Source organism: Carassius gibelio, chromosome B16 (genome assembly GCF_023724105.1).
Source record: "Carassius gibelio isolate Cgi1373 ecotype wild population from Czech Republic chromosome B16, carGib1.2-hapl.c, whole genome shotgun sequence".
NCBI classification, from domain to species: Eukaryota; Metazoa; Chordata; class Actinopteri; order Cypriniformes; family Cyprinidae; genus Carassius; species Carassius gibelio.
In genome coordinates, this window is record NC_068411.1 from 31,107,802 (window position 1) to 31,128,245 (window position 20,444).

Below are 20,444 nucleotides of genomic sequence, written 5' to 3' on the forward strand. Positions count from 1 at the left end.
AGACACTGCAGGGTCAGTGGCACAAAGGTAAAGCATTGTTGCATGTTTGTTTTTATAGCAGATGATTGCTCTGCTAGTGGCTTGAGAGAAACTCCATTTCTTCAGTCGCTTTTGTGATGTTCAGGATATATACTTTGAGCAGCATCTGAATAGAGAGTGTGATCTTGTGTCTTCTTTTTCTAGGACATGTACATTGCATAAAAAGACCAGGTCTTGGCTGAAAAGTATTTGAAAAGGTGAGATCTACAGATAACGGTCGAAGCAGTTTAATGCACTAGGAATACTGTAGAGAGCACATCAAAAGAAAAAACCAAGACATTTTTGGCGATTTGGAAATCCTGGCCAGGACCCTGAAACCACATACTGCATGCTTTTTTTTAATAGCATGTAAAAATTATTTTGCAAATATTGCATGTTAGAGAATAGCATCCAGTTATCATTTTTGAGAAAAAAAAATGCATTTTTAATCCACATTTGGTTGCATTCCAGACCTGTTGCATGCTCGGACAAAGGTTATGCACATTTTGCATAGAATATGCACATATTATAGTAGTACGCTATGGCCTGAATACCAGTGCTCTGTACAAGTTTGGACTTCTAGACTTTTTTTATTTTATTTTTTACAAAACTATACAAGTAACACTCGATGCACAGATTTGAACACAAATTAATTGCTAAATGCATATAAAAACAACTAGATGGTCTTTATAGTGTCTCCAGGCTTAGATTCCTCTCTCTAGATGGTGTGTACTATAGTGCCCTCTTGTGATGATTAAGGCCAAAAAAAAACAAAACAACAACCACAACATTTTGATGAAGTTTCTGAGGCTGTCTATTTGGTGAAAAAAATAAAAATAAAATACAGTTCATGACAGAATGTGTTTTAGAATGATAACCATTTGAAACTGTAGTTCAATGCATTGCAGTGACATGATTTCCACTAAAGCATCAGTTTATCTCAAGAATTAAATGGTAGTTTTGGATTTTCGGTCTTATCTTGCATAAAAATCTGAATTTTTGCTAATCTGAACCAAAGAATTACTTCAGAAAGATGCAATTTCATTGAGTCCGAAGTGGTTTACTATCAAAAGGCAAGACAACAGAATCCTAGCACGCCCAAAACCATTATTATGATGATTGGTAATTTCCCATTAATCCTTAAAAACCACATGTTAGATATCACAAAATTATCTTGAGATAGTTTCACGGAGTCAAAAAGAGGACAGTTGCGAGGGGAATTTTCTCTGGAGTTTTCCCCTCCTCCGCAATGTACAACTCCAACAAACACTAGGATTTTATTTCCTTTCTATTGTCAAACCAGCCAAACAAGTTCATAGCACAGTGACCTGAGGGAGGAGGCGGACACCGGAGCAATCTTCGGAGAAAAATGCTGCACGGTTATACAGAGACATTTTCTGTGGTTAACACGTACCTGTGTAAATATGTCATCATACGTGATGCAGAACTACAATCATTTTCTGAAACAAAACAGCCAGTGTAATAGACAAAATGGTGCATACAGTTTAAATGAATACGGTGATGAATAAAAACAGAAAATGAGAGGAAACTCCCTTTTTATTTCAATACAAAAAATCTATACAAATATTTCCAAACTGACGTTCCATCGTACAGATGTGGATGACTGCAAACAGTCCCAAAACAACAATAAATTGCATTAAATCATTTAAACACAAAACAAGGACATTGTTCATCTAAAGCACACTTGAATGATGGGCTACTAGAGCAAAGCAGTCCAATGAAGGGCAACAGGTTTAAGTCTCAGTGCTGAATACATGCATATTTACTAGATACATCACCGCGAATGACAACAGTCTATAAAAATATAATCAGAAGCAATACTTAAGATACCCTTTGATGCCAATGGTTTAGTCAGGAAACTTGTCCATTATGTAACAATCCACATGACACAAGGGCAGTAGGAAACCATTGGTTTTTTGCAACAGGCTCCATTGTTTAACATTACACTTGTGACAGAAGCTTTGGGACGACGGCGGTCTTTGGGCATTCTGATAAACACAAAGAGTTCTTAAGCATAATACATGCTTTCACTGAAATCTGAGAGGAGCACAAGGACAGAGATGAACACTAGTTAGGCAGTAATAACTGAGAGGGAACGGCTGGAGCGTTAGCGGAGTAGTGGAGCTCCTGATGAGTCTGTGGCCGAACTCGAGTAGTAATCTGTGAAGGAAAAGATCATGTTCATTTTTGCAATTTATGGACTTTGAACCTCTTGTAGAGTGCAACTTTTCATTGCACAGTCATGTAGAATCATTTAAATGGGAATGGTGGAAATGAAACTCCCCATGTTAATTTCTTAATTGTTTGGTGAGCTTTGACATATTTTAATCCAGACGCCAACCAAAAGCAAGACTCTTGATTTGGAAATGACTTCTGTGTGGTTTGATATTCGTAACGTAGGCCCTGTTTACACCTGGTATTAAGATGAGTTTTTGTCGATCTCAAACGTTTTGAGATTGTCCACTTTTGATCACTTCCAGAGATAGTCAGAAACCCATTCGACCGGATTGATTTTGTAGAGTAGATGCTCATGTGGTCGAATAAGCGCCAACAGCCACAAAAGACCACCTCTTCTCTGCCTACTGACATAATTCTTAATATTACGCGACTTGTTGGTTAAGCGCACCAACCAGATGGGATTTAATCTTTGCCGTCTGAAATCAAACGATTGGTTTGAAGGCAAAAAAAATTTAAATGGCCAATTTTCTCCTAATTCTAAGACAATCCCACAGCGTTCTACGTAGAAGCAGCAATAAAACCTGCTGCTCTCAGTACTGTACAAGTATTTACTCAATATCGTCATTTCACTGAGTAATCAATAGCACTGAACAACAATTTTAGGCAAAAACATTTTTCAGTATAGAATTTCATAAAGCGACACACGTTACACAGCGCAAGAAAAGTGAGACCTTTAGACAAGTTGCATAATGAGAGCGCCACCATTATACGAGGAAGGGTAGATGTGATCTGATATGGGAGAATACTGGATAAACTGCTTGGAGGCGAGCTAAAGTGAGATGAGAGTTCAGCATTCAGTGACAGAAGCTTCAGGCCATGCAACTACAGTTTACGTAGAGGGGGCATTATTCTTTGGGGGCATAGATCAAAGACAGGAATGCCAATTTGACAGTAGAGAATGAGTGAGAGAACGTTTGGAAATGGAACCGTTACAATAGAGCATTGAGAAAAGAATACGCCATCCTCAGGGTGCAATTCCACCATGGTTAGGGTTAACATGGCACCATGATGGTCAATTATCTTTTCACATCAGCCATACAGAAAGTTTAAGGTTTGCTTACTTTTCCCGCTGTTGCCTCTCATCTTTCGGGCAAGTTCATCTGACGGTGTCAGTTCTGACACTAGCACCTCAGGTTCACCTTGAGGGAAAGAGAAATAGCGTCAACAGACATTCAAACATCGTGCCCTACTGACACTCTTATCCACCATCAGTTACCATCAGGTTTGCAAACTAATATTCTGATAATCGATTAATCTGACGATTACTAGAACGATTAATCGACTAATCGTCGATTATTCTACTGATTAATCGGTAGACTTTGAAAATTCACTTTTGCAATTAGTTAAAATGCGGAGTTATTCATATTCTAACAGCTTTTGTACTGACTTTTGGAAGTCATATGAAAAATAAAAAATAAATGCAAGTGATAAGACGTTATAGACGTTTTTGGATAAACTATATTATTCACAGCATAATCTCTCTTAAAATACCTTATAGGGTTATGATAATCAAAACAGTCCTGAGCTACATCAAGCTTTGATCTCTGCAAACCAAACTACCACTTTAATGAAATATTATTTTTCCCCTAACTAATAAAAAGATTTTATCATTAGCTAGTTTTACATCAGAGAGCTGCTATATAACAATAAATTTGTAATTCTAACTAAAAGTAAAACTGACTCTGGTGTTTCATGTTTAACACTGTAAAGCTGCATAAGGCCATCTACTGCATAAAGTACTATATAAATAAACATAACATTACTGGACTTTACTAGAGTGCCGAACTGCAAACATCCACATCACTGTAATCAGATGCTTTCTTAACTGCTGCTTTCCCACCACGGTCAGCTCTGTTGAGTTTATTTCATTATTGATAGGAAAGCACCCAGTATATATTTACATATTCATCCAAACACTGCTCAGCAGCTTCAGGTTCGGCTGCCTTTGCTCTTCTTCTCTTAAAGTGCATCCAAGAAGGCTGACAGTGTTGGCTACAGCGCTGCACTGGTCAAACCGCGTTATTGCAGGCTCTTACATTATTAGGTCATATGAGATCAAACAACTTTCCGATGTTTCAGCTCTACTTACCATCACTAAAGGTGAAGGTCATGGTCTCGTTCCCACTGTCGGGCAGCGTTCCATCCCTCCTCCCGTTAATATGCTGCATTGCATCGTGCGATTTATAGTCTTTGGTTTTGTAACCCTTCGAGGACTTGTTGCGGGTGCTGATGCGTATGACGCCGTGCACCAGCCGGCACTCCGCTTCCTGCTCCTCCAAGTTGTAGTCCTGAGCGATGCTGTTGATCAGGTCGCTGATCTCGATGGTTTTCCGGGAGAAGGACACGTCGGATGTGCATTTGGCCAGCTGCTCGATCTGGTGCATTTTATACAATTCTAGAAGCTTTTTAGTGATCAGCGAGTCGATGTCAGTGCCACCGTCATCCAGGTCGTCTAGATCCAAATCCTCCCTCGAGTAGATACTCTTGATACTGGTATCGCTGATGGGACGCAGGTTGTTGTCGCCCTTTCCAGTCGTTCGGGTCCGTCGTGGAGGCGCGTCTGAGTTGACAGGGTACTCCACTTTCTTGCCAGCAAAATAAACGTCGCCGTACCTGAAGCTTTCAGAGCTTCGCAACGGCTTTGATTTGCTCGCTTCGAGGCTTACGCCGCACGTGGGATTAGACAGAGCCAATCCATTACTCTTCTTCGGTTCTGGCTCAGCTTTTAAAGGGTTGTCAGTAGAGCTCTCGTTGGCTGGCAAGCAAGGTTTGCGAGAGCCATAAAACCCACAAGTCAGAATGCAGCAAAGCACAGCTTTACAACCACTCCAGCCTAGAGAGGCACATGAGCCGCAGGCTTGCGTACCTTGAGGAGAGTCAGCGGAGCCTGGGATAAAGCCCAGGGATTCTGAGCCTCGTCCATTGGCGTAGTGAGGATGGGTTTTACGGGGGAACTGCGAGTCTATGCTACGAGGTTGCTCTCTGTAGTTCTCCTTGTAGGTCTCCTGACTGGTGCTGCTGTCCCTGGAGTAGGTCCGGCTTTGCCTGTAGCCATCGGCCCTAGAGCGGCTTGAGCCATGAGGACGCGTCTTGTGATGTGATCCTGTGCTGTGGCCAGGCATAACTCACCACATTCAGGACCTGCAGGAACATGGGACGGATGATAATGCATCAACAGCTGAGACAAAGCATCGCTTCTTAGGCTCAGTCAATATGTGGACCACAAAACCAGTCAACAGATTTAAACATCATCTGAAAGCTGAATAAATAAGCTCTTCTTTGATGTATGGATGGTTAGGATAGGACAATATTGGGCCGAGATACAACTACACTAGTCAGCATTTGATGTGGATCAAAGCCTTTCGTCAAAGTTGTCCTCAAACCAAAATGTGTTCTTGTGTTAGTACAACTTTGATTAACCTTTTTTTTTATCCACTTCAGATGTTGACTACTGTGTTTGAAAATCTGGAATCGTGAGGGTGCAAAAATAAAGTCCAAGTAAAGTTCTTAGGAATGCATATTACTAATCAAAAATTAAGTTTTGATATTTACGGTAGGTAATTTACAAAATATCTAAATGCAGCATTATCTTTACTTAATGTCCGAATGATTTTTGGCATAAAAGAAAAATCAATATTTCTGACCCATACAATGTATTGTTGTCTATTTCTACAAATATCTCTGTGCTACTGATGACTGCTTCTGTGCTGCAGGATCATATACAGTAGTAACATACTGCAGCGTTCAAACTGCATGTAGAGATGTGCTGAGCCTATTTTTGCAGAATGTTGCATGCATGATTAAAATACAACATTCTTTGCCATTTAGGTTTTTCTGGAGCAACTTGAAATGACAATTACAAAAAGACGGCATTCGGGGCATCTGATTAAAACCAGGGAATTTAACCAGCTTATGAGCACACTTCTAGATTTCACCATTTAATTGTGATGTAGATGTTTATGTAGTTCTTCTAATGTAGTTTGTAATTGTCAATCAGGTTCTCCGAACCATTTTAAGGCTGTATTTATTTGATTAGAAATACAGAAAAAACAATAATATTGTGAAATATTATTGCGATTCCTAATACCTAATACTGTTTTAATATACTTTAAAATATAATTTATTTCTGTGATGCTCCGCTGTATTTTCAGCATCATTCCTCCAGTCTTCAGTGTCACATGATCTTCAGAATTAATTCTAATATATATATATATTTTAAACAGTGAGTGCCAAGAAAACTGATCAAACCTAATGAAAATACAACTTTAAAGTGTCCTATTTCACATTTATTGCACTTCCTCAAGCCTGGAGATATAACCAAGATAAAACACAACTGTGCAATGATGATGGAGAAATCAAATAATAAATGTAATTTACCAAATGAATTCATCTTCAACACTGCATCAGTATAGCACCGAGCATATGTTGCCCGACTGGGTCAGAATGACACATATATTCTGTCTCTACATGCTGTGCTCCAAAAGGCATTTCAAACATGTCAACAGCGAGCTGATCTGGATCTAGATAGCATAGAGGGGTTATCTATGCAAGCCTGAAAAATCTGATTTGGAGCAGTCATATCAGGATTGTAATATTTCACATGGGTTTTTGCAGCTATGCCTTATTGGGTTCCTCATGTGCATTGGAAGGGTTTTTCATGCAATCAAATATGCCAATTAATACCCTTTGTTTTTAAGAGTTTAGCATGTTTAAATTTAGTAAAGAGGGTTTTCTTTGGTGGGCAGGAATTACTCGATCATCAAGTTATTTTTAAATACACTCCCTCCTTGTGACTTCACCTTAGAGTTTGACTCAAGGATTGCGTTCTTTGTCTAGAATCATGTGTTTTCGGTGAATCCTGTCACTAATTCTCAGAAAGCTGAATGTCATCCTAACTGTGAATGCCTGGAATAGGTATAGATAAGTATTGTCAGGTGTCATCAATCTTAGACAGTTTGAGGAAACTCTTGTGAATAATCATGTATAAAGAAAGTGGATGGGAAAGAAAACCCCAGAATATTGTGTCACAGGAAGGAATTGGTAAGAGTGTATAGAGCAGGCCTGTAAAGTGCGCTCAGGTCAGTCCCAAAAACTTTATTTGGACTTTTTAGCATTTTATGCATGGCATGCATTGGCAAAATGCAGTTTGTATGTCCAAAACAACAAATCATTTTTTATTTTAACATCCTCAAACTGCTCTCGTCTGTATGCAAACAATATTTATGGACTTCACATATATATTTACGCCTAGAATCCTTTGGAAAGTGCCATTACTTCCAATGCAAGCGTCCAAACGAGCACACATCCCAGTGATCCATGGATCCAGAGCGTGCTCGGAGCAGATGTTTGCCGAAGTGTCACTTACCGCATAGGCTCGGATCAAATCTTCAGGTGTTTTGAGCTCTTCAAGATCGCGGAAGTAGTCCGAGTGTGAAGTTATGTTCCTTCGGACGCTTTATAACCTCCACTTCATCGATCTTTGTTTTGATTCACTGACTGGAAACGACTCAAACGTGTGGATTTCGTCGCGCAGCACGCGCTTTCTGACTCGGCTCGCACTAAAGCTTTGATCGGTGAGATTCGTGCCGTCTCCGCCGTGCCGTATTTTACCTGCGGCTACAGGTAAATCCAACGCCCACTTGCAGGTAAGCAGTGACGTCACTCCCTGGAAACGGATGTGTTGCTTAAACCTCCTAAAATGTCTTTTGTTCGTTTACTTTTGCCATTCTTTACATCAAATGAAACGTGAATATGGTATTGGCAGTGTTTACAGTAGCCTACAGTGTTCATTTCTCATGCACCAAACTCAAAAACAATTTATCAGGTGCACTTTTTTAGGTATTTGGTCTAACATTGGTTATTCTCAATCTAATTAACAATATCTAGGTTTTTGGGGGGAGTTTTTTTTTTTTATATGTTAAATAAAAAAGTGATTAGTCCATATGGATCCAATGTCAACAATATTAGCATCTGAAATGGACAACATCTTCAGGGTTGAAAAAGTCCTGAATATAATGTCCAACAACAAAAGTTTGCATGTATGTATGTATGTGTATATATATATATATATATATATATATATATACACACACACATATATGCGTTTTTTTTTTACTTCTTTATATTTTTACTCTTTCTTCTCACTGCATTCTTCTTATATCTTCTACTTTTTCTTCCGTTATTCACTGCGCCATCCCCTAGACATAATAAAACACTGCACTTTATTATAAAATATTGAATAAGATAGATCTTCATTTGGTTTAAAAGTAATCCTTTTATTGTATTAATATTAATTTAATACATTTGTCATCCATTCTAAAATTGATCTCTGATATAATTATTACTCGTCCGTCTGGATCTCACACTGCATCGTCTCATCAAATGCATGAATTGAAAGGTAATGGATAAAAGCAGTAGGAACCCCAAATAGAACATTTGAAGTATGAAGCATTTTTTTGTGAAATCATGCATTCTGTAAAATGGAAATGTCATTCGTACTCTACAGATTTACTTGCACTGCTTCACATATAGAAGCATTTTAGATTTCTTTTAAGTGGACTAGGTACATAACTGTATATGCACACACACACACACACACACGTGCGCCAGAGGTGGTTTTTCAAACATGCTGTAATATACTGCTTTGCCAGAAGCGGAGACACAGATTAATATGGGCTGTCTGGTCTTGATCAATTGCAGTCATTAGCTCCAAGCTCTAGAAAGCACACACAGAGAGAGATTCACCATGCGCTCGCAGGAAACATTACACTCCAAATCCTTCATTGTGCCCCATTTTCCCCTAATACACCCCTTCATTTCCCTTCTTTCCTCAACCGTGGCGAAATATCGAGGACACAATCTGCAGCAGCGAACTCTGTGGGCCGTACCAAATAATGTGATGGAGAGGAGCGTTTCAATCTGGTGAATAGGTTATGAAATATAATGGAGCACATAATTCAGTCAAATAGGGTTAGATACACATGAGAAGTCATTCAGTGCATCTTCAAGTCTTCTTATAACCTCTAGAATATTTGGCGAGACAACAACAGACTGAAATCAACAGTTTTTACTGTAAATCTTGTCAGAAAGTTAAAAGCAAATAGATGTGGGTTTTGTGGCTTTTAGTCCACACTCTTAAAGGGTTTTTCACAGGAATGTCATTGAAGAAGCATTTTTTGTTCTTCAAACGACCATTCATTGATCAGCGCTACTTCTTTAGTGTTAAAACATTTTAATAATCTACAGAATCTTTATTTTTTATACTGTATTCCTACACAATCACAAGTTCAGTGTGATAACAGTTAAAAAAAAAACATTTTTTAAAAATTTAGAAAAGTAATCCAAAATAATTAAATGTAATCTGTTACATTAATAAAGGGTAACATTTTAAACAGTAACTTGTAATCTGTAACCTATGACCTTTCCAAAGTAACCTTCCCAATTCGGATTAGCAAATATCATGCATTTTTCGGCATTGCATCGGTTATCAGTCAAACGTGTTTCTAATGAATGATATCTGCCGAACTGTAATGGTTTCCGTCTATTTATAAATCGTCAAGCACACCACTTTGCTACAAACTGAAATATCACAGAAACGTGTTCCTCGTGCAGTTATAGTGTGACGTCGGATGGGATCTGTGTGCTACGAGCATCAGTAGAGACGTGCGCCAAACGCGGATCCATTCGAGGCCGACCCTGCTGACTGTGCGAAACGTGACCCAGTCGTGGATCGGAGTCGATTTCGTAGCGGTAATGATACCCCTCCAGCACATCTCGACAGGCTTCATATATATCCGTGATCCACTTCTTAATACCCTTTCGATTGAGGTAGACGACAAAGAGGAAGACCATCCCTACGAATCCCAACACTAATCCAAGGAACACATAGGAAGTTTGTAGGGACAACTCGGTAATCTCTTCGCGAACATTACCGTAACACCCCAACCCCTGCGCGTTAAAACCCCGCAAAGATGCCCCACGAAGAGAAGCAGGGAATTCGCAATACAGCCTGTCCACATCCTCCACCCTGACTTTCGAGCTGTTAAGCCAGTTTGCGAACTCGTGTGCTTCGCAAGTGCATGCAAACGGATTCTGACCCAAAAGTAAACGGGCGCGGCCGAGTCGCTCCAGCTCGCGCAGACCCTCGTCGCCGATCGTTCTGAAGGCGTTTCCAGTCAAGTCCAGCTCTAGAAGTTGTTCGACGCCAGAGAAGGTGCCGTTGTAGACGGCCACCAGAGAGTTGTTGTGCAGATGCAGATGCCGCAGGTTCGGAAGAGGAGCGAAAATCCCCGGGGGTAAGAGGACGAGCCGGTTTCCCGACAGATCGAGGCGAAGCAGGTTTGTGAGCTCTCCCCAGCGCAGGGCGGTGATGAGGTCCATCAGAGACGAGTAGTTATAGAGAGACGAGCGCAGGCTGAGCTCCTGAAGAGGACTGCCGGGCACAGAGAACGCCTCGGGGTGGATCAGAACCAGAGGATTGTTGTTCAGGATTAGAGAACGCAGCGTGAGCAGAGAGGAGAACGTGTGCGAGCCGATCTCCATGATGCTGCGAAAATAGACACCGAGTTTGAGGATTTTAAATGATGGAATATACAAATCAGCAAGAGCACATCACTAAACCTGTGTTAGTGTTAAAAATACAGACTATAGTGATGGATGGAGAAATGATAGATAGATAGATAGAAACAGACAGATGGATGGAGAAACGATGGATAGATGGATGGATAGATGGAGAAACGATAGATAGATAGAAACAGATGGATGGAGAAACGATAGATGGATAGATAAAAACAGATGGATGGAGAAACGATAGATAGATAGAAACAGATGGATGGAGAAACGATAGATGGATAGATAGAAACAGACAGATGGATGGAGAAACGATGGATAGATGGATGGATAGATGGAGAAACGATAGATAGATAGATAAAAACAGATGGATGGAGAAACGATAGATAGATAGATAAAAACAGATGGATGGAGAAACGATAGATAGATAGATAGATAGATAAAAACAGATGGATGGAGAAACGATAGATGGATGGATGGATGGATGGATGATGGATGGAGAAACGATAGATAGATAGATAGATGGATGGATGGATGGAGAAATGATAGATAGATAGATAGAAACAGATGGATGGAGAAACGATGGATGGATAGATGGAGAAACGATAGATAGATAGAAACAGATGGATGGAGAAACGATAGATGGATAGATAGAAACAGATGGATGGAGAAACGATAGATAGATAGATAAAAACAGATGGATGGAGAAACGATAGATGGATGGATGGATGGATGGATGATGGATGGAGAAACGATAGATAGATAGATGGATGGATGGATGGAGAAACGATAGATAGATAGAAACAGATGGATGGAGAAACGATAGATGGATAGATAGAAACAGACAGATGGATGGAGAAACGATAGATGGATGGATGGATGATGGATGGAGAAACGATAGATAGATAGATGGATGGATGGAGAAACGATAGATAGATAGAAACAGATGGATGGAGAAACGATAGATGGATGGATGGATGGATGGATGGATGGATGATGGATGGAGAAACGATAGATGGATGGATGGATGGAGAAATGATGGATGGATGGAGAAACGATAGATGGATAGAAACAGATGGATGGAGAAATGATGGATAGATAGATGGATGGATGGAGAAACGATAGATGGATAGAAACAGATGGATGGAGAGATGATGGATAGATGGATGGATGGAGAAACGATGGATGGATGGATAGAGAAATAAGATCGAGAAATGATGGATGGATAGATGGATGGAGAAACGTTAGATGGATGGATGATAGATGGATGGAGAAATGATGGATGATAGATGGATGATAGATGGATGGATGAAGAAATAGATAGATAGAGAAATGATGGATAGATAGATAGATAGATAAAGAAATGATGGATAGATAGATAGATAGATAGATAGATAGATAAAGAAATGATGGATAGATAGATAGATAGATAGATAGATAGATAGATAGATAGATAGATAGATAGATAGATAGATAGATAGATAGATAGATGGTGTTTCTCACCGGTTGTCGCTCAGGTTCAGGAGTGTGGTGTTCTGCGGTCCACTGAAGGCGCTGGGATCGAGTCTGGGAATCGCGTTGCCGGTGATGATCAGGCTGCTCGCGTCGCGTGGGATCGCGGCGGGGACGCGGTGGAGAGCGGCAGACGCGCAGCGCACCGTCCGTGGAGCGTCAGAACACTCGCAGCGCGGCGGACACGACGCGACGCACGCGGAGACGCAGAGCATCGCGCAGACGAGCGTCAGCGGCATCATCCTCGCGGTGCGGAGTGAGTGCACATGCTGTCTCTAACAGATTGAGCAGAAACACCTCTGATCTCTGAGATATAACGCGCGAGGGAGGAGCTGAGACACACGGGGTGAGATGACTTTACACTTGGCATTGCATTCGATTCACAACTATAGCGCTGCAGAAACAAAAACTATAAATGCACAAACACATTTTACAATCAAAACAGTAGAGTAGTTTGTTGGTTTTAAAATGATAAAGCAATAATGTTGAAGATGAAGACAGTGTTGTGTTTTTGTGCTTACTGGATGGAGTTTGTTAGTTAATGTGATTCTCTGATGTGAATCAACTAAAAAGAACAAAACGCCTTTGATTCAAACACATTCTGACTTTCAAATATCATGCAGAAAAAGTATGGAAGCTTGTTTCCAGATTTAAAATAAACAAATAAATAAAAGTGTAGTCCTAATCGCATCTCACAATTCAGACTTTTCCCCTCACAATTCTGCTGTTTCTTGCTATTTTTTTGTCATATAAAGAAAAATCACAATTAACTTTTATTTTTAATTCTGTTGCAGAAGAAAAAACTGAATTACAAGATGTATCCTCTGAATTCTCAAAAAAAAAAAAAAAAGTAACAATTCTGGGTTTATATATTGTAATTATGACTTTTCTCAGAATTGTTTATATAAACTACCACTATGTTTGTTCCTATTTTTTCTGAAATATCAGAGTTGTGCAATAAGAAAAAAAAGATGGCAGAAACAAAAAAGATACAGAATTGCAAGCTTTCACATTTTTTGAGATTTTTGAGAAATTTCTAACTTTTTCTCATAATGGCAAGTTTATATCTTACAATATTTTTTTTTCTTAGAACTGCAAACAAAAATGCAGAATTGCGATGAAAAATGTACAGTTACCTTTTTTTTGTTTACATTTTTAATTCTGTGGTGGAAACAAAAAAGAAACACAACTGCAAGATGTAAAGTCAGTTTATATCTTGCGCCTCTTTTTATTTTTAATTATGTGGCAGAAATAAAAACAGAATTGCATTTAAAGTCAAAATTCTGAGGAAAAAAAGTTGCACGATCTAAACTAGGAATTGTAAGAAAAACCTCAAATTTGTGAGTTAAATCATGTGAACCAATCAGCTGCAGCAAAGTGACATAAATCTGATGCAATGAAGCCACTCCCCCTTTTCCTTCTGAGCTCTGTGTGAAACTATATAAATATTTAAATTCAGTTGAATCCTTTGCATAGTCATATTTTTCTCTTTGCTGCCTTGTTTTTCAATTTTCAATAAGGACATTTTGCACACATCACACTTTCAGGTTAATGTGTGCTGGCTTTCTTTACACTTATATTTTGTGCATCTTAAGTGAGGACAAACATTGAAAAACGAGGACACTTTATGGATATAATGTTGTATTTGCTCATGTAATATAAATGAATGAACATGTAAACATTACAAAGTCAAAAGGAATGAACCTGGAATTAAGAAAAATGTACAGCCTCCCTTTAATGTAAAACAATCTCCGTCTGAGAACATTCAGGATCATTTAAAACAACTGATGAAGATCGACGAGAGTTCATAATGATGCTGAGATCTTCATTCTGCTGCCGTGTGTCATTTAGCCCCATCCGTGATTATATAACAGATATATCAAGTGCTACAGCTTCTGTCATCTCTCTCGGTCATCGCAGGTGGACCGCCAGGACGATGGTGACCATGACCCCAAAGATCATCAGGAAAGGCAGCCAGGTCTTCAGGAACCCCACGAAGCTGCAGGACACCAGAAAGAGAGGAACAGATGTCTTGTTTTCCAGTATAAATATCTAAACGTTTACTGGAGGAGCAAAATGGTTTGTCAAGGTTTTGCTTACAACAAGAAAATATATATTTCAATTGGCTCCGAAAAATAATCTGGGGTCAAAAGGAAAACAAGAGGGATTTTCTTACCCCACTGGCAGATATTTTTTCTTGTTTTAAATAAAAACGAGATTTTAAATTTAAATCATTCTGTGTCTGCATGAAATGCATCTTGATTTAAAGATGTTTAGGTATTAAAAAAAACCTAAATACTGGAAGATCTTCATTTTTCTGCAGTTCATGCAACATTTAATGCATTGACTTCATGAATTTGAGACTTTCTGCTATGATTTAAGACCTGAATTTGTTGAAGGGCAAATGAAATGACATTTTTTGCTTTAAAACGATGACTTTTGAGGATAGATAATCTTACACAGAAACCCACAATCCATCTCTCTCTCTCTCTCCAGAAAGCGTCCTGCTGTCCTTTACAGCGCTGAGAGCCCAGCGGTAACACACGGACACCTAAAGGGGAAACACGGCCTCCGCGGCCATAAATCATTCAGTCAAAGGTAAGGACACACTGACTTCTACAAGCTGAAGCTGTGTGCTGTGTATCCTGCACAGAGGAAGCTATCCCAGAATGCACTGAGCAGGTGCAACGAGGGAGTTCTGGTTATAAATCAAGGTCTTAAAAAGTCTTAATTCTCCCTTCCAGAAATAGATGAAAATCTGAACAGTCATGGCATCAAATGTTGCAAGCACTGTGGAAAATGACTCTCTTCATCAGTGTTTTGTTCTGTGTTCCAGTACTAATATCTAAACATCCCTAAATCAGATAAAAGAAAGAGCGTTTATGATTAAAACAAGAACAAATATCAAGTCAAGTGGATATTTCTGACTACACTGGCAGATATCTGTTCCTGTTTTAATCAAATTGTCATGAAAACATGATGTAACATCTCACATTTACCTGCAAAAAACCTCATAAATATACTTAGAATTCATCGCATTTCCTTACATGCACAATGTGTTTTTATGTTTATACAATAGTATCTTCTTATACAGCATCTCAAATCAATCATCATGTCACAGACACCGTTATTATCTTATAGGACAAATAAGAATTATAGCTAAAACAAGTTGTAATTACATAAACAGTTGCTACATTTACTTCCTTACTGTAAAATACAGTACATCCGAGTGCAACAATTTAACAGAAAAGGATAAACGTGGTTCTGTGCATCTGTTGTTGATTGGATGATGTGATATGGAGGCGTGGCTTTTTAAAAGTTTATGCAGATGAGCACTAGCCTGCAGGGGTGTAATATAATAATATCCTAATGATTTTTGGCATAATAGGAAAAATGTATAATTTTGAGTTTGACCCATACAATGTATTGTTGTCTATTACTCCAAATATACCCCAGAGACTCAAGACTGCTTTTGTGCTCCAGGGTCATGTATAAAAAAGAAACCCATGGAATAATCAATAACATGCATTCCAAACCCCCAGGATTAGATTGCTCTGATGCTGAAGCTCACCTGACGTGTTTGCTGTGGATGAAGCTGAGTAAGCAGAGGTTGACCATGTTCCAGGACGAGCTGTTCTCGTAGCGCATCAGGTTTAGAGCCATGGCCACATGAGAGTGACAGTTATCACAACACAGATTGTGCTGCAAACACAACAGAGACAGGTACAGCTGTGGAAATTAACTGGGTTGCAATTAACAATACAGCTTTTAGGTACAGAGCTCCGGAGGCAAACTTTTTCCTATTGATGGTCTCTTTACAATCCTCATACATTATTTTAGGGTTGTGTGATATATATCGTCTGGAATAATATCGTAATTGTTGCTTAACGACGTGCAATTTGACATTATCGAGTATTTTGCAAAAACCCTACAGAGTGCATGTATTATGTGAAGTCTAGACTAGTGCGAGTTCAAGATAAGATGGCAGAACATGTTTATTTTTATATCATTTGATATAGTTGATCTATATCACACGGAGAGTGTTTTTTCCTCCAAAAACTGCCATGATTACAAATGTAATATTGTTTTTTATTTTATTTTACAACAGTTCAATGAACAATAAGTTAATTAAGAGACTTGCATTTTAGACACCATATTGCTTATTTTTAGTAATTTTGGTGATAATAATTTGCTTGTTAACAGCCCAGATGTCTTATGATTCTAATTCACTGATTAAATGTAAGAATTTAACTGAAAAGATAATGCTAAATTTTAGAAAAATGGCCTTATAAAGGTAAAAATGCCCATAAAAGGTAAAAATCTTATTGGGAAAGATTAATTTCTATCACTGCTGTGAATGGACCACAATACAGAATATGAAGAATATAAAAAACTTAGCACAGATTACAGTCAAGCTCTGACCATTCTGTTTTTGTACTCCTCGGATGCCTCATGCACAGCTAAATCCCAGGAGTTCGCTCCGCCGCCGTAAACTTTATTCTTATCCAGCTTCCAGTACCTAAAACAGCAGTCATTGAATTAGTCACACACTATTTCTACAGTATTCAGTCTCATATGCACAGGTGATATCTGTCACAAGCTATGTTTCCATCTTCTGTATTTTAATATGTATTTTGGGAAATTACATAAATAAAAAATGCTAATTCTAAAAATGTGCCTTAAAAAAAGTAGGATATATTTATTTTCCATTAAAAAAACATGCGCATAAACTACGATGGAAACACTTTAACTGAAATAAATTCCTTAATCTCATTGCACAACTTCTAAAACGCTTCAGCAAAGTCTTGTCAAAGTTTTCCCAGAACTGCAATCCCAAAAAGCAGACTCTGAAAATAAGATAACATGACCTCATTTTGTCTGTGCGTTCCGAATCTCGTAATTTATTGTAGTTAGAAATTATTACATACAGTGCCTTCTGCAGCAAATTAATTTTTTCTTAATGATATTTAGCACGAGTTATTTAGGGAGAGATGATTTTGTTCTCTTCAACTCACTGGATGGAAATGGTTCTTCATTCGCAAATGTTTTACGCGATATTACAATATTGCGCGCAAGTTTTATTGGTAACTTTGGATGGAAACATAGCTTGATTCACTAGTTTTAAACTCACTTTGTTGGCTTTCCAAATGCCATGTTGTCCTCCTGCGGAAAATAGAAATGATAGTAGTAAGTGCATCAATGCATTCGTGATAAAGCACAGTCAGCTCAATCATCAGAAGGAAACTCACTGATACGAAATAAGGCCCTGCGAAATCCCTGATCACACCAGTAGATGTGCAGATGCCCATGTGACCAATGAAGGGCAGGAACCACCTGCAAATACAACAACAACAACAACAATAACGAGTACTGTCAAACGATTAATCCCATCCAAAATAAAACCTTCTAACGTCATCCGCCTCCAATATCAACTCTAACACCTGACGACTTTTCTACATTCTTCATTAATAAAATTAAAACCATCAGATCACAGTTTTCCACACCATATTCCACAAGGTCCTTCAAGATATCTTCGAGAGTTGAGGTGTGAAAAGTCACAACATCTAACTACTGGGGTGCCTCAGGGCTCAGTTCTTGGACCACTTCTCTTCTCTGTCTACATGGCATCATTAGGTTCTGTCATACAGACAGACTCTTACATTAACATTCCCTCCTCGTGGAATGACCTGCTAAACTCAATCCCAGCAGTCCAAGAAGTCCAAGAATCGGCTTAAAACACATCTCTTCCATCTTTATTTGACCCTCGAACTCTAGCACTCACTATTCTAATTCTATTCTTTAGAAAAAACTCTCTTTTAGACTTGCACTCTATTCATTGACTGCTTGTCAAAAACACTAGCTTTTCTAATCTTTTTGTATCCTGTTTTCTTTTTATTTATTATACAGTTGACAAAAATACATCTAACACTAGCTTGCTCTATTCTTTTTCTATTCTATCGGTTTTCTTTTTTATATAATAAAATGTTAAAAAGCTATTGCTATGTGTACTGTGTTATGATAACTGAGACTTGTTATAGCACTTGCATATCATTGCTCTTTTGTTGATTTTGATTGCTTCTGTTGTCCTCATTTGTCGCAATGTAAATGTACACATACATGTATTACGTAAACAAAAACCATTATTTTGGATGTGATTAATCGTTTGACAGCACTAATAACAACAATCAGAGATGATCAGTGTTTCCTGCTGAAGTGTGTTTCCTTCATCAAGTGAGGATTATAGGAGCTCTATATATGTTATAGTTGTGTAACCGAACAGAGCGGCTCCGGTCGTTACTCACGTCAGAACCGGGATGGGGGTCCAGACGATGCAGTGCGGATAACGGCACATTTCTTTGTCGATTTTTTCGAAACCGCCGTAGTGCTTCATTGTGTCTATCTCGGAAACATCCGCCATCACAGTCTGTGCGCGGTGACGTCATCGGGTCGCCGGAGTGTGCGTGTGTGTGCGCGTGCGTGTGTGTGTGTGTGTGTGTGTTTATAATGACATGGGTATGACACAGGTATTAGAAGGAGAGGGTGACTTATGAGGACATAACCCATGTCCCATTTTTCAAAACACTTATAAATCATACAGAATGAGTTTTTTTGAGAAAGCAAAAGTATACAGGCTAATTGTGTTTTCTTTTCCGCGGTGTAAGATCAAGTGTGGCATGTGTTGATGTTCACTCTTACTGTAGTGAGACATCTGGGGCACCGTACAGCTTCCTCCATCACCCTAATGACTCCTAGTGTTCACTGTGCTCTCAGTGTGCTAACTAGAGCACAGCTGCCAGCAGATACATGAGACTGTGGGTTGGGATGTGTTCTAGATCATTCCATATTAAAGCAAAGCCCATTCTCTGCACTACAGTAATGTGGACTGTGTTACATACTATAGCTCACTACATAGTGAACACTGCACAGGATGCACTGTATACCTGTGAGATTTAGCACAATATACTACATAGTATACTCCTTACACTGTACACTGAAAAAATAGTAAACCTCTCATTTTAGTTTGACTTTTATTACTATTATACTTTTTATTCATATTTTGAATGTTTTAGTTTTTTATACATGTAGTCTTCATAGTTATCTTAGCACATAGAAGTTAAACTCAATTTAAATGAGCGATGTCGTGGGAACTAGCTGAAATATTGTACATTTTTATTTTATTTCAGTTAACCATTGTTTTAAACTACAATCTCTTTTTTTAATGGTTATAATTTTACTTTCCTTTTGACTGTTACGACCATGCACTGAATCAACCCAAATACTTTCATTTATACCAACAAAACACATTTTTATGGGTAAATCAGGTGAAAATCACTCTTTGAGGTAACAATTACAGTGTATTTTTTTATGCAAATGTTGTGAGCCATTCACAGTATGCACACTTTATAGTATGCTATACTAAACAGCCATGGCCTCGCAGTCCTTGTGCCCTAGATGTGCGCTATACTTTCCTCAGTAGTGTATGTAGGTCAGGTGGCCTTTAGAGGACACAGGTTTCCTTCTCTGTTTGTGGCACAACACAGCAGCAAATGAATTACACAGTGAGGAAAAAACTAGTATTCAGCAGAAAAACAGACTTTGAATAATTGTGGGCAGGGAAAGTGAAGGTAAAACACCTTCATCAGAGAAGCACACTGGGATTCAGAGGCGAATATTGCGTCAATTCAGAGCAGCCAATCAGCTGCGAGAGTCACATCTGCACTGCAATCTTGAGTCTGTGCCTTAGATACAGTAAAATAAAAATAAAAAAAGATGTTTGTAAAATCAAAAAAAATATTGTTTTGTGTTCAGTCATTCATATGTTAAAAACAAAAATAAGACGTATGCATCGCAGGCTTTCTGTGGGTCTTAAAGTCTTAATTCTCCTCTTCACAGATTAAAGCTAGCCTACAAGAAGGTATTGTAGCAGAAAGTCTTATTTATAAAGTGCTGGCATTAAATGTTGCATGCACTGCAAAGAATGAACATCTTGTTCAGTATATTCGTCTAATTTTTTTCAGTACAATATCCAAACGTCATAAAATCAAGACGCATTTAATGGAGAAATTTATATGAACTCAAAAATGAAG

At 38.6% G+C, this 20,444-nt stretch overlaps 3 protein-coding genes across 3 annotated transcripts; all 3 read right to left on the reverse strand.

The window, feature by feature from the left end:
* Nucleotides 1–1,557: 1,557 nt before the first annotated feature.
* On the reverse strand, nucleotides 1,558–7,915 carry kdf1a (keratinocyte differentiation factor 1a). Its single transcript, XM_052579208.1, has 4 exons — nucleotides 7,643–7,915; nucleotides 4,367–5,418; nucleotides 3,339–3,416; nucleotides 1,558–2,199 (listed from the first exon to the last, which is right to left on the reverse strand). Exons 2-4 carry the CDS (start codon nucleotides 5,397–5,399, stop codon nucleotides 2,147–2,149), a joined length of 1,164 nt encoding a protein of 387 aa, XP_052435168.1. The 5' UTR covers nucleotides 5,400–5,418; nucleotides 7,643–7,915; the 3' UTR covers nucleotides 1,558–2,146.
* Nucleotides 7,916–8,502: 587 nt separating this feature from the next.
* tpbgl (trophoblast glycoprotein-like) lies at nucleotides 8,503–13,055 on the reverse strand. The gene is made up of 2 exons (XM_052579210.1): nucleotides 12,349–13,055; nucleotides 8,503–10,822 (listed from the first exon to the last, which is right to left on the reverse strand). Exons 1-2 carry the CDS (start codon nucleotides 12,597–12,599, stop codon nucleotides 9,889–9,891), a joined length of 1,185 nt encoding a protein of 394 aa, XP_052435170.1. The 5' UTR covers nucleotides 12,600–13,055; the 3' UTR covers nucleotides 8,503–9,888.
* Nucleotides 13,056–13,981: 926 nt separating this feature from the next.
* On the reverse strand, nucleotides 13,982–18,826 carry tmem222a (transmembrane protein 222a). Its single transcript, XM_052579211.1, has 6 exons — nucleotides 18,660–18,826; nucleotides 17,607–17,691; nucleotides 17,489–17,520; nucleotides 16,780–16,876; nucleotides 15,929–16,059; nucleotides 13,982–14,356 (listed from the first exon to the last, which is right to left on the reverse strand). The coding sequence occupies exons 1-6, from the start codon at nucleotides 18,773–18,775 to the stop codon at nucleotides 14,269–14,271; spliced, it is 549 nt and encodes a 182-aa protein (XP_052435171.1). The 5' UTR covers nucleotides 18,776–18,826; the 3' UTR covers nucleotides 13,982–14,268.
* Between the last annotated feature and the right edge of the window lie 1,618 nt (nucleotides 18,827–20,444).